The sequence below is a fragment of the Epinephelus lanceolatus genome, chromosome 12, assembly GCF_041903045.1.
Source record: "Epinephelus lanceolatus isolate andai-2023 chromosome 12, ASM4190304v1, whole genome shotgun sequence".
NCBI classification, from domain to species: Eukaryota; Metazoa; Chordata; class Actinopteri; order Perciformes; family Serranidae; genus Epinephelus; species Epinephelus lanceolatus.
The window spans coordinates 28,483,421-28,497,063 of NC_135745.1; the positions used below are offsets into that span (position 1 = coordinate 28,483,421).

General features: G+C 42.8%; 2 protein-coding genes across 3 annotated transcripts in view; one reads left to right on the forward strand and one right to left on the reverse strand.

Moving 5' to 3' along the window:
* The first annotated feature begins 4,754 nt into the window (after positions 1-4,754).
* ptger4c (prostaglandin E receptor 4 (subtype EP4) c) lies at positions 4,755-8,119 on the forward strand. The gene is made up of 2 exons (XM_033649808.2): positions 4,755-5,766; positions 5,904-8,119. The coding sequence occupies exons 1-2, from the start codon at positions 4,906-4,908 to the stop codon at positions 6,498-6,500; spliced, it is 1,458 nt and encodes a 485-aa protein (XP_033505699.1). The 5' UTR covers positions 4,755-4,905; the 3' UTR covers positions 6,501-8,119.
* Positions 8,120-8,315: 196 nt separating this feature from the next.
* LOC117271554 (uncharacterized) overlaps positions 8,316-13,643 on the reverse strand; it is a 34,103-nt gene continuing 28,775 nt past the window's right edge. For both annotated transcript variants that reach the window (XM_033649809.2, XM_078173209.1), the window contains 2 exons: positions 11,899-12,112; positions 8,316-11,620 (listed from right to left, as the gene is read on the reverse strand). In XM_033649809.2, the coding sequence (XP_033505700.2) occupies positions 11,112-11,620; positions 11,899-12,112 (723 nt within the window). In that variant the 3' untranslated portion in view covers positions 8,316-11,111. The remainder of the gene's footprint in view (positions 11,621-11,898; positions 12,113-13,643) is intronic.

A 13,643-nucleotide genomic window follows, 5' to 3' on the forward strand; every position in this document is an offset into this window, starting at 1 on the left:
TGACCTCAATCTGAACCAACTGCAGTCACATGACACATTGTTTCGGTTAAACATGAGCATGTTACAGTCCTGGAGGATTATTAATGTGCACCTCCTCCTGTACTGCCTTAATATGCACATTCAGCACATCCAATGCATCAAAACATTGTTTTCTAGTTGGAGCTGAGCCTCGTTTTCAAACTGTATGGTTTGACTAAAATGAACAATGACAGCAATATAGTCCACGATGAGCAGCGCTAAAATCAACCTGCGTAGTTGTCCCTCCATTGTGACATTAGAAAGTGTCACATTTATCTTGCAAGTGTACTCTTCTTCAACGTTTGGTTTACTTCCTGTATTTTTCCTTCATGGAAATTCTGACCAATCAAGAGCAGCTATCTCACACAAGGCATTTGATCTGGTCCGCTTGTAAATGCTGCCGTGAGAACACGAACCAACTCTTGGCAATTATGCAGCTTTGTGACAAAATAAGTCCCTGATTGAGACCAAAGCAAGAGGACTCTAGGTCTGAAAGCACCTTTAGACACAAAACATGGGCAAATAGGGTCCAGGCTGGAGTTCCCCTTTAAAGTAGACAACCCTATATAAACTAGTTGAAATTAGCTTCACCTCCAGCAACTACAGAAATAAAATTCTGCAGCATTACTGAGTAAAATGATATGTTTGCTCTGAGTACTTGAACATTTGATCCTTTAAAAATCTTCTGCCAGTAATACTTATAGTTAAGTAAGATTTGTCTCAGAATACTTTCACCACCACTGTACAGCTGCAGAGACACACTAAACGAAAACCACCAGCTGAACTTGCCGACGTGTTTCAGCTCAGTGACTCACATCTTCTAAATATGAGAAAGGATCGAGCGATGCTGTCAAGACACCTGCGGCCAGATTCTCACAGCACGCGCAGCAAAATATGAGGTGTATCTTACATTTAATTTTTGCCCTCAATCTGTGCGTAATTAGCACCTGGTTAGTGTTCAGCAGCAGGGATGAAGCCCTGCAGGGCAGTCTGAGGCTGAGACTCAGCTCAGGAGGGGAACTTAGTGAGATTTGTCAGAGATTACAAGTTATAAAAAGAAGATGACCTGTAGGGGCTCTATTGTGCAGTGAAGCTGAATTATTAATTATGATTACTCATGAAATTATAATATAGTCTACGTGCCATGAGGACATTTATAATGTATGATTTATTAAACGAACTGTAAAGGAAATGAGAAAGAGAAGGGGTGGCATCATATGACCCGTAGAATTATAGAGCTCATGAAAAATCTACAGGCAAGGGAAAAAGCAAAATGAAGTCATGAATTCAGATGAAATCAAGTCTCTCCTACCTATCACAGCCGTCCTTTATAACACCTGCAACAGCTGGAGATGAGATTCATTGGTGAGAACTGACGCATTTTGTAGGGTTACGTCCTTATTTGTAGTCAAAGACTATTTGAGCTGTCAGCAGTGTTTTGTTCACTGGAATGTTTCATGAAGACGAAACTACAGATGCCTCAATAGACTCTTTGAAAGGAAATTTCAAAAGGAGCTTTAAAAATCAAACTCTCGTTGTGCTCTACTTAACCGTCAAGATTAATATGTTTAAAATGGCCAGACATTGAATGAAATAAAAAAATAATAATAAAATTAAAATTAAAAAAAATAATAAAATAAAATGAAAATAAAAATTAAAAAACTAAACTAAACTAAAATAAATAAAATAAAATAAAAGGCATCTCAGAGAGATCATTCCTGATGGTGTTGCCTTCTCTCCAGGATGCATGCATGTGTCAGTATAGAGTGTGCCAGGGCTGACGTCAAAACCCGGAAGTTAAGCATCGTGCTGGTTCCCGGAAGTGAATGTGATTTTTGCATTGTGTTTTGGATTATGTCAGAAAATAAGCTCTGTGGCTAACACAAGTTTATGATACTTACAGGTTTTGTTCAGTGAGATAATCTTCACATAAGAACACCTTTCATACCACATTTGAAGCTTAAATGCGATCGCCAGAAGTAAAAAGCTAACGTTAGGCTTTAACAGACTACATGACTACTCCACGGTCGCATGACTCTTGACGTCACCGCCACTAAGCTTTCAACTGATTTCGGCCGCTTTATTTTAAAAACATTGTATAATGGGGAAATCGCACTGTTTAAGCTAAATAAGAAGCTGCAATGGCGGACTGCCAGCACTCTCGCCTGTTCGTTTAATGTCGCCAACAGGGTTTATAGTCATATTGAGCCACTTGTTAGCAACCGCCTTTTTTACGACACGCAAAAGCTTCAAAATTCACAAGTAGGGTATTTACTGACGTGTTTTATGTCGTAGAACAAAACCTGAAACTCGCTTAAGCTTTTGTTAACCACAGACCTTATTTGAGGCATTTTACCAAAATCCCATTCAAAAAACGTATTGACTTTTAGACGAGAGAACCGAAGTGCTAAAAGTGCTAACGGAGTTCCGGGTTTACTGGCACACTCTATGCCCCGAGGTCAAATCAAAACCAGTCCAAAGATAAAGATGAGGGGCTGTAGGAGGACTATACATTAATTTAATTAGTAACACTGACAGTTTGTCCCCACGAGTCCTCTTCTGCAAAAGAGCCATGTGGAGCTTTATGGCCGATGTGATTGATGTGTAGTGGATGCCTTATCACTGCTATGTGTGGGCTCTTGTTTGTTTATCCTGTGTGCTTTGTTCTGACAGGTTATACAAACAGGATGACAAATATATCAGAAATCAGATTAGAAATACATTTGGTGGTGCACTGGGAACATTTTGAAGGTGTGGAGTAAAACTGGTTCAGATGATACCAAGGGTGTAGGTTTTGTTTCAGCATTGTGGAGGACACATATGCAATGGGTGGAGGGCTGGGCGTCCTCTGCCAGACTTTTGGAGCATTAACAGTTAATTTCCTGCATTCTGGTTAATATTTCTGCATCACTTTATGGTGTAAATGCAGGGGTGGATTATGAGGTAATGGGCCCCTGGGCACAAACATGCAGAAGGCTCCTTCACCTCTGAAACACAGGAGCAAGACACACAGATTTTGTGGTGGTTCTGTGTCTCCACGTAGACGTTATCCATCTTTTTGTGGTTTTGTGTCTCTTTGAAGTTAGTTAGGCTAGTTACTAATTTTGTTTCTCCTTGTGTTTTTTTGTGTGTGTCTCTGTAATAATTTTTTGTCTCCTTGTGGTCATTTTTGTGTCTTTGAGGTAATTTTGTGTCTCGGAGGTAATTTTGTTTCTTTTTTTGGTCATTTTGTGTCTCTTATGGTTAATTTTGTGTCTCTATGTAATTGTTTTGTGTCTCTTTGGGGTAATTTTGTGTCTCGTTGAGGTAATTTTTGGTCTTTTTTGGTCATTTGGTGTCTCTTGTTAGGAATTTTGTTTCTCCTTGTGGTTGTTTTGTGTCTTTTTGGGTCATTTTGTGTCTCTTTAAGATAATTTTGTGTCTTTTTTTTGGTCATTTTGTGTCTCTTAAAGGTATTTTTGTGTCTCTTTGTAAACGTTTCGTGTCTCTGTAAGTTAATTTTGTGTCTCTTTGGTTTAATTTCGTGTCTCTTTGTAATCATTTTGTGTCTCTTTTGGTCGTTTTGTGTCTTGTTAGTTGTTAGTTGGTTGTTTTATGTCTCTTTGTAATTGCATTGAAGAAATGTGTATCTTTTAGGTAATTTTGTGTCTTATTTATTTGTTTATTTGCTGTTTTGTGTCTCTGTGGGGTTTTTTTTTTTAAACCATTTTTGCAGTAATACTCTCTGTCTTTGCAGGTCCTTTGCTTTTTCCTTTGCAGCCTTTTTTGCATTTCATCCTGGTCAGTCTGTGTTAAGTTGAATGACAGTTTGCAGTTAAAGGTGGGGGGCCTCCCTGACACTTCTGTCTGTACCTGGTAGACCTGCTCAATAATCCATCCATGTGTAAAAAGTGCTCTGCTCTTCTTGTTTTAATGGGGGGGGGGGGGGGGGGCATATGCACATAAAAACTGTGGGGGACATGTCTTCTGCGTCCCTGCTTAAATCCACGCCTATATGACACTTAAACACTTTCTCATTGAAGAAGACTGTCTGGTGCATTAAAGACATAATTTCATGGGTTTTCCAATTGTAATCTAATTGCAATCAGTCACACAGTAATTAATAAAGGGTTAAATGTTGAGGCTGGGTTAGCAGCAGCGTGATGACTGTCTCTGTTTATGTGGTGATTGTGTTACAGTCGCTGACCTTGGTGCTGAAACTTGGATCCATAACATGAATTGTCTCTTTATTTCTATTCCTGTATGGACATGAACAGACTACATTGATTTTTCTAACCTGTCCAGCCAACTGAATCATGGGTAGTTAAAGTGTATTCTCACGATCATCACGGCATATTGCATTACCTTAACATGGGGACCCTCCATATTTAGCCTATCCAGAATATATCTTGTGGTTTATATTGTGAGCAAATTTACGCAGAAAATATTGTTTAATTTTGACAAAGTATATTGTTGTGCTACATGATATCTGGTGTATTTGGCTCCTGTGTTTAGCGCATTAATGCTGCTGGCATTTTCCCTCTGTCGCTGATGAATGGCGAGCATAGAAAAGAATTGAATATTGATTCCTCGGCTGCAGAAATGTGATCCTGGGAAACCTGGGTCGCTGCGCTCACAGCCCGCACGTCACTCCACTGACATCAGCACATGGCTTAAATACCCGCAGCACTGTGCCTTGTAAACAGGACCAGGCACACCTTGGTGTGAGCGCATCGGGAAACAAACACTGCTGGAAACTGAACAGAGGAATCACTTGAGTGTTTATGCTCTGTTAGAAACAGGGTATTTCATGATGTAACTGTGCAGTTAGTGATCATTTATTTTAAGTTTTCTAAACATCGCAGAAAGTTCTTGCACTTTAACTCTTGCACATCACTGGTTTTAATAATGATCAACGACACTGTTGCGTTTGGAGAACTGGTCACTAATGTTTCTGAGCCGCTGCCGCCTCTCTCTCTCAGCCACAACCAAAGTGCGTTCCCTGCGCTCCGGCTCGAGTCCACGTCTCTGGTCACTTCAGCCACCATGTTCGCAGTGGGAGTCCTGGGGAACTTGATCGCCATTGTCGTGCTGTGCATCTCCAAGAAGGAGCAGAAGGAAACCACTTTCTACACTCTGGTGTGCGGGATGGCCATCACGGATCTGTTGGGAACGTGCTTCACCAGCCCGGTGGTGATCGCCACATATGTGGCCAACCGGTGGCCAGGAGGAGTGCTGCTCTGCCACTTCTTCTCCTTCTCCATGCTCTTCTTCGGCTCAGCAGGGATGTCCATCCTGTGCGCCATGGCTGTGGAGCGATACTTGGCCATAAACCATGCGTATTTCTACTCCCAGCACATAGACCGGACAATGGCGCGCTTTGCGCTCCTGGTCACATATCTAGCGAACATCGTGCTGTGCATTATGCCCAGTTTTGGCTTCGGGAAGCACATCAGGCACTTCCCCGGTACTTGGTGCTTTCTGGACTGGAGGGCGATGGATCCACTCGGAGCCTGCTACTCCTTCCTGTACGGCGGCGTGATGCTGGTGCTGATCGCAGTGACGGTGTTGTGTAACCTGGCGGTGTGTAGGTCGCTGGTGGGGATGAACAAGAGGACAGGGATAGTCAGGACGGAGCTGTGTGAGCAGGGAGGATCACGGCGCCGGTTCCCCCGGCTGCCGTCGGTCACCTCAGCGGCGGAGATCCAAATGTTCTGGCTGATGATCTTCATGACCATCGTTTTCCTGGTCTGCTCCATCCCTTTAGTGGTAAGCACAACACGTGGTTTAAACACCTGTTAATTACAATCTTTACGCACGGCGCGTGCCAAGTTCATTTAGTTAGTGCTTTCTTATTATAAAAACATTTTTCTGAAACATTCTGTGTCCGTGTTTCTCCCTGACAGGTGCGAATCTTTGTGAACCAGATTTACGACCCTGAGTATATCTCTGCCGGAGGGAAACCTGACTACCGCAGTGACCTGCTGGCGATCCGCTTCGCCTCATTCAACCCCATACTGGACCCCTGGGTGTACATTTTGTGCCGGAAGAACCTGCTGCTAAAGGGCTGCGAGCGGCTGAAGAGGACAGCTGCTCTTGTTAAGGACGGCCGTGGTGACAACACTGGCTCGGTAGGAGGTCAACACTCCCCTCCGTCTTTAAACAGCAATGACACCAGCTACGCGTCATTACGCACAGCCGGCTTCAGAAGCGATGTTGAAAACCAGGTGTCCATGAAGAATAAACCCTTTACAGACTTCGCAATGAGGCAAGCGTGGGAGTACGACACCGCGCGGGTCAACTTTCACCCGTTCAGCGTGGAGTCCACCGCGATCCTCGGCTGTGAGGAGGAAGAAGCAGCCGGATCCAAACAGGAGGTGGCGGCCAAATCGTCTCCAGGACGCAGCGCGACGCCGCTGCTCTCTGCGCACGTTAGGAAAGTGGACATTGTCACGTGCACGTTTAGTACACCGAGCTCGTGCCAGTCAGCGAAATGTCTTTGATGAACATTTAACTGCCATCAGTAGTTTATATAAATGTGTCAAACTGCTACTTTTTAATTCAACTGTGAGACACTTGTGATGGTTTCAGCCACCAAAGAGCCAAATCACCTTAAATTAATGAAACACTTGAAACAGCACTTACTAACTGTGACTGAACTCATCTCAACATCAGCACTGGGTCATGCATCTGCTGCATTAACATGTCTACATGTAATTTAGGTTTTACCTGTTAAGGGATCCACCTGAGGGTCTGCGCTACAGTTAGGCTACAGGGCATTTTCAACTTCTTCTTCATATCAATATGTCTGAGGTCTAGAAAAACACAGTCCCAGCATCCTACAGTTATATCTATAAGCATGTGTGTGCAGTGAACGGGTGTCACAGGGGGTCATTTTTGGGGGGTCGTTGTGGGTGCTGGTACAAAAACTGATGAACTTGTTTTTGTTCCAGTGTGTCCTTTGATTTGAATCAGACCAGTGGTCTTCAGTCTTAAGCGCTATATTGTAGGCAACTGGACTTGCTTGAGTTTCTTGAAGATGTTTCACCTCTAAACTGAGAGGCTTCTTCAGTTCAGAGCTGAAGCACCATCTTCACCGACAGGGCTCTTAAGTGTTTTTTAGGCCAAGGGCCCCTCAGCTGAAAGAGAGACGGAGCAGGGACCTTGCACTACTTGGATAAAATTGAACTGCATATTAAACTGGGCCTAAAATAACATGTAGGGCAGGCTTAACTGTGTAGAGATACCCTTTAATTGTGAGTGCAATACTAAGCTGTTAAAATCATAACTACTGACAGATGAATATATTTATACATCATGTTTTAATGTGCTGTGATTTAGTGTAGGTGAAGTAGCTGCAGGAGGAGTCATGGGTAACAGTTAGCTCATCATCAGTGTCGTATACTGGAAACAGATGGGGTTGTTTTTTATGAATAGGCCCTGGACTCATTGTAATGTGTATTTTCATACATATTTAATTTTTTTATTTAAAACAAAATGCCTTCAAAAAACGTATCAAACAGTAAGTCGATAGATCCCCCTCTGCAGTAACTCTGAGGACTCCCTAAAGGTCGTGGACCCTCTGTTGAAGACCCATTAATTTGACCAATAGCTACAGTTTTAGTTGAATCTGATTTGCTGTCTGATGTGATAAGACTTCAGCTAAAAAGTGCACAGACGAATGTGAAAGTTTCCAACCATGGAACAGAATACAGTCATACCCTGTGGGTACAAATCAAAGTTGTGACACTCTAAGAGTTTGATACACTGTATGAATCCATATGTGCCATTAACATGTTTGTTCTTTATGTGTTGTTACATTTGATTTAATGTTTTTTTATCCACATGCTGCTAATTTACTGTGCCTGTGTTGCATGATGCAGGGGAACTGAGTGTCGACCTTCTGAACCTTGTACATCTTGTTTTGTATTGTACATTTGCATATAATGTTTTTATAACTGCCAATGTGAACATGTTTTTAAAAAAGACTGAAGGAAAGAAAATAAAAAATACTGTTGCTGTGAGCTGACTGATCTGTGGTGTTTGCTGCTGCTTTGAAGAACAAGAAATGATCTTTAAAGATTCTGTGCTGAGCAGACAGGTGGCAGGAGAGCGAAGCTGCTCTCAGTTCAAACTGGGGACAACAGGTTCATATTCTGGTTATTTTACACCAGCAGGTGGCGCTGCAACATCAAAAGTCCTGTTTGAAGTGAACTGGGAAAGGAGGGTGGTGGTGTTGATGCTGCTCACAGTAGAAATCATTATAAAGGTCACTTGGGGGAAAGTCATTTTCAAAGCAAAGTAACAGTGATACAAGATGTATATTAAAAAACTTTATTCCCTCGGAGGATAATGCCATACAAAAATAAAGAAAATTTTATAATAATAATAATAATAATAATAACAATAATATACTGGGAGTGTGTAACTGAATGGAAATCACTGCTTTAAGATGAGAAATGTTGAGGTTCTGTATCATAAAGGTTTGACTTGTTTGCTGTACACACATTCTGGACACTGAAACTGTTGTGTGAGGTGCTCTCCAGAAAAAAAATTCACTGAGTTTACCACATCATCATTTTTTAATGTAGGTCAATTCGTTTCTGGTATCTATTGATAGGATTTTTTTGTCTGCCTGGGTTAAAATGTAAGAGAGGATCAGAGCTTTTGTTTTTTAGAATCACTCAGTTAATTTGAGATGGGACATTCTGCTGAATCGGTGCCATATACTTAAAACATTGTTTTGTTTCCTTTCTTCAGCGCTGTATCTAATAACACACACGTTTGGCTATTTAAAACATTTAAAAGTTAATCTCAGGCCTTTTTATTTATTGTCTCACCAGGTTTTTCAATGGAAGATGGCTCATATAACAGGAAAGTAACAGGACTGAGTTTTGAGCATAGCTTTAGCAAACACATGAAATGTAGCCACATGATAGCAATGCTAATAGCATGTAATGGTTTACCAAAACTATTCATTCCTTCATTGTCTGTAACCGTTTTTCCTGTTGGGGGTCGCAGGGGGGCTGGAGCCTATCCCAGCTGACATTGGGTGAGATGCAGGATACACCGTGGACAGGTCACCAGACTATCGCAGGGCTGACATATAGAGACAGACAACCATTCACACTCACATTCACACCTATGGACAATTTAGAGTCACCAATTAACCTGCATGTCTTTGGACTGTGGGAGGAAGCTGGAGTACCCAGAGAAAACCCACACTGACCCAGGGAGAACATGCAAACTCCACACAGGAGGCTTCTAACCAGGAACACTCTTGCTGTGGGGCGACAATGCTAACCACTGCACCACCGTGTCACCCAAAAACTATCTATGGAAAACAAAACAAAAAAGAGTAAAACCTAAGAAATAAGTGAGGTAACAGGATTGAGATTGACGTTCTTAGTCATAAAAAATACAGGTTGCTCTTCCCATGTCCTTCAGGAGACTCAAATGATACTACTTCCTGTTGATCATGTGACTTTGTGATGTATCAAATTTTAAAGGGGGGGGGGTCAGGATAACAGGACCGAGTGAAAACCCTGGGACTCAACTAAAATCTGTATTTTAACTAACGCACTGGGAATTTCTGAGAAGAAAAATGTATTTTGTGTCTAAATTGGAAACAATAGAGTCACAATAATACAAAAAAAAGTTGGTAAATTTCACAGTGAAGTGTTCGAGAGCTGGGACGGGCTACAGTCCTGTTATTCCTAGGTGGTTTTATCAAGGTTTCCATGGTGATGAACACTCTTGACGAAGGTCCAGGAGCACTGAAACGTTAGTGTAACTAATAAATTGCAAAGCTGAGCAAGAGCAACCGTCATTGTGCAATTAGGACACTTTACTTGATAATATAATGTGTTTGACAGATATTTCTCATGAAGATTCATACATGTCATCACCTGGGGATTGAAAAGGCACTGATTCAGCAGAATGGCCCAGAAATGTTTCCTGTTATCCAATCATATTCTGCCCAGAATTAACTGTCCAAACCAAGTTTATGAGGTGTTTGATAAAGTTAAATAAGCACCTTTAAAAGAAAACAAAAAGGTATGTAAGAAGTAACTGTCAACATGAAATCTGAATCTCGGCAATAAATAGATATTTATCTACAATATAGAGTTAATAAAAACAGCTCTCATATGAAGCTATAATAAATAAATAATTTATCAGAAATAAATATATGTTACTTTTATACAGTAATACATGAAGATGCATGGCATCCATTTGGCTGAGTTCACCTGAACATAGAAACCATACGATGTAATGTCCCTGTTTTTATGTGAAAGAAAATGATTTAGCTTTTTGGGGCTTCACTGTGAGTGATAGTGAACATCATATCAGTCTTTGTCTTTTTTTAGTCAGAGTATAAACAGTGTCAGTCCTTTAATTGTGTCTTTTCTTTATGTCTCTTGAGCTTCAGCCTTCAGGTGTCGCCCGTATAATCTCACAACAGTTTGATGTGTATGAACTGGTCTGGAGACGATTCACTCTTTGAAGACGCAACAATAAATCCAGACTGTGATTCTCTGTTGACTTCCCCCTCAGTCACCCATCATGACCTTTGACCTCAGTCGTCCAGCTGCACCCACCCCTCTTCTCATTTCTCAGTTTGTACATCCTCGCCTCCTCTCCTCGCGTCTTAGTCCCTCCCACCTGAGACGTGAGCGGAGGAGGCGAGGAAGAGACATGAGGGGAGAGGAGTCGAGGTGACAGGCATTTAACAAAATACGATATCCGTGCTTCTGAGCCGCCATTTTAAAGTGATGTAATTAAATATGCTGCATCATCCGCCTTTTATGCATCACAGGCGACAAGGACACACCTCCTTGCTCACAGCTCCTCTGGCAAGCGTCCTCTGTCCTCGAGATGCATTTTAGGAATTGAGAGATCCTTCATGATGGCGGCTTAGATTGATCTCCTTGTCAAAGGCAGGAGGAAAGGAGGAGAGAGGAGACGAGGAGCTCTTCCTCCTCAACAAGTGGCCACCCTCACTTCCTTGCTCTCAGTGTGTGACAGCGCCCCCCTCTGGCTCCTCCCTGCCTTCCTCACCTTCTCTGTTCAGGCTGGGTGACCCCTCCTTGTCACCTTCTCCCTCGTTCGTGTCTTCAGCCCATACACATGCAGCTGGCGGCTGACAACGACTGAATGGTCCTCCACGTGGTCTGAGCATCCATGAAGGAAACCGGCTCGTACCGGTCGGGCCGGCAGCAGGGGTGGCTGCTGACCTTGCGGGAGGTACGCCGGGGCAGCGAGCCGTTTTCCAGCAGCGCCTTCAGTGCCAGGTCGTAGTTCGTTCTGGAAGACTGGCAGGAGCCCACGCAAAACTTGAAGAGGACAATCTCATCCGAGTCGAACCCCAGTCCCAGGTCCCGAACTTTCATCTCCCTCTTCTCCACACGACAGTCCCTGCTGCTCTGCTTCGGCTGCCTGCTCTTACCTTTACCCTTCCTATCTGCTCTCCCCGTCTCTTCCTCTTCCTCCCTTTCTTTCTTCCTCTTCTTCTTTTTCTTTGGTGATCCTTTGGGTTGAAGTTCTGAAGGGTCAGAGGAGCGTGGGGAGCGCCCCGCCCAGCGACTACTGGGATGGTCGTCCACCTCATCTATTACAAAGGGGTCTGAAACAGAGAGAAAAGAGGAGTGTTAGAGAGTTACAATGAAAATTTACACTCATTCAGGAAATTTAGATCATTAATGAGCAAATTCTCCTTCAAAATCTATAATTTCACATCTAACTGTTAAATTAAAATGAATTATCACCCTGTAAATCTCTTGTAAACACATTTTAATGACTGAGACACAAAGCAGATCCCCAGGCTCATGCCCTCTTCCCACTCTAATACTCTGTGGTGAAGCAGATGCGCTGTAAATTACACTGTCATAAGAGCTTCAGTACCATATAGAGCATGCCAAGTAGAGTAAGGGTCGCTGTCGTCTTCCTGCTCCTCGTCCTCCACCACCTCTGGCAGCGTCACAGGAAGCTCTCGCTCCTCCTGGCCTGCCAGCAGGCCCACGGTGTGGCCCGAGTCTGATCCCACGCCAGCAGCACCGGCTTTAATTTGAGCTCCTTCCACTAGAGGCAGCAGAGAGAGGAGCACCCACAGCAGCACCTACAGGAGACAGAGGACACACGTTAGCTGGGAAAAAGAAATCTGAGGGATTTGTTTAACTGAGTTTCTTGCGTGCTAAAAGTTTGAATAACAAATGAAGCTGAGGACATGGAAAGTAACTAATTAAAAGTACTCTAACTACTGAAATGGAGTAGCTTTTTTCACATACTGATTTGATCCATTGGAAATATTAATCTTATATGGACGCTCTGAGAGGCAAGTGAGGAAAAAATCTTGAGATCGATTTTCTGGGTCTGATCTAAATCATTTTCTCTCCTGTGTTTATGAAGCCAGGAAAATCTTTTGTAGTTCCTTCTTCTTTTTTCATCTGTGAAACAGGTGGAAAAAAGGTTTTGGTAGGTTAAAAAAAACTTTTGTCAGGATCTCTACTCTGAGTTCAGTCATTCATTTTCTGTTACCGCTTATCCTGTTAGGGGTCGTGGGGGGGCTGGAGCCTATCCCAGCTGACATTGGGCGAGAGGCAGGGTACACCCTGGACAGGTCACCAAACTATCACAGGGCTGACACACAGAGACAGACAACCATTCACACTCACATTCACACCTACGGACAATTTAGAGTCACCAATTAACCTGCATGTCTTTGGACTGTGGGAGGAAGCTGGAGTACCCAGAGAAAACCCACACTGACACAGGGAGAACATGCAAACTCTGCACACTAGGGCTCCCCCACCCCAGGTTCGAACCAGGAACCCTCTTGAGGTGACAGTGCTAACCACTGTACCACCGTGCCACCGTTTTTTTTAAGCTTTTGGGTTAATACTCTTCTAGTTGCATTGGTGTGAACCAGCAGGTTTTAGAACGTTGCAGGACGGCACGTTGGAAGTAGTTGCCTGTTTCAACTTGTCTCGTGTGGCCAAAATGAGTATTACACTGATCCTGAAAAAAGCTTGTTTTCACAGATTAAAAAAGCAACTTTTATCCTGACAAAACCTCTTTTCACCTGTTACGCAGTCATAAACACAGTAGAGAAAACAATTGATAACCCTAATTTGTTCCCTCTCTTGCCTCTCAGGGCTTCCGTAGATTCATAAAGTACTTCTAGGAGGAAAGAATTAGAGTGGCGTACAGCTCTCCTGTCTAGATTGTTATGTTTAGCAAACAAGAGCTTTAGAGATGTCGGTAGTTGTATTTTTATTAACCTGTGGACGGAGCCAGGCGCTCTGCTTCCCTCAGTTTTCAGTCTTTTTGCCAAGCTAAGCACCTGCTGACTGACATGACAGTGATATCTCTCTCATCAGCAAGAAAGCAAAAAAGGGAATATGCCAAAAACATCAAAATACTCCTCACAGTAGATTTCTGATGGCACATTGCTCTCAGCTGTTTCTAGAAACTACAGAGTGATGTACAGTTCAGCTGTCCGCCTTGAGCTCTCTTCTTCTTCTTTTTTTTCTCTTTTTAAACAAAGACAAGATGGTCACCGCCAGAGGAAAAGGCTGTTTGGTCTTTTGCTTTCATGGCGACCATGTACTTCATAACAAAACTGAGTTGACAGAGTGCTTTGCAGATAT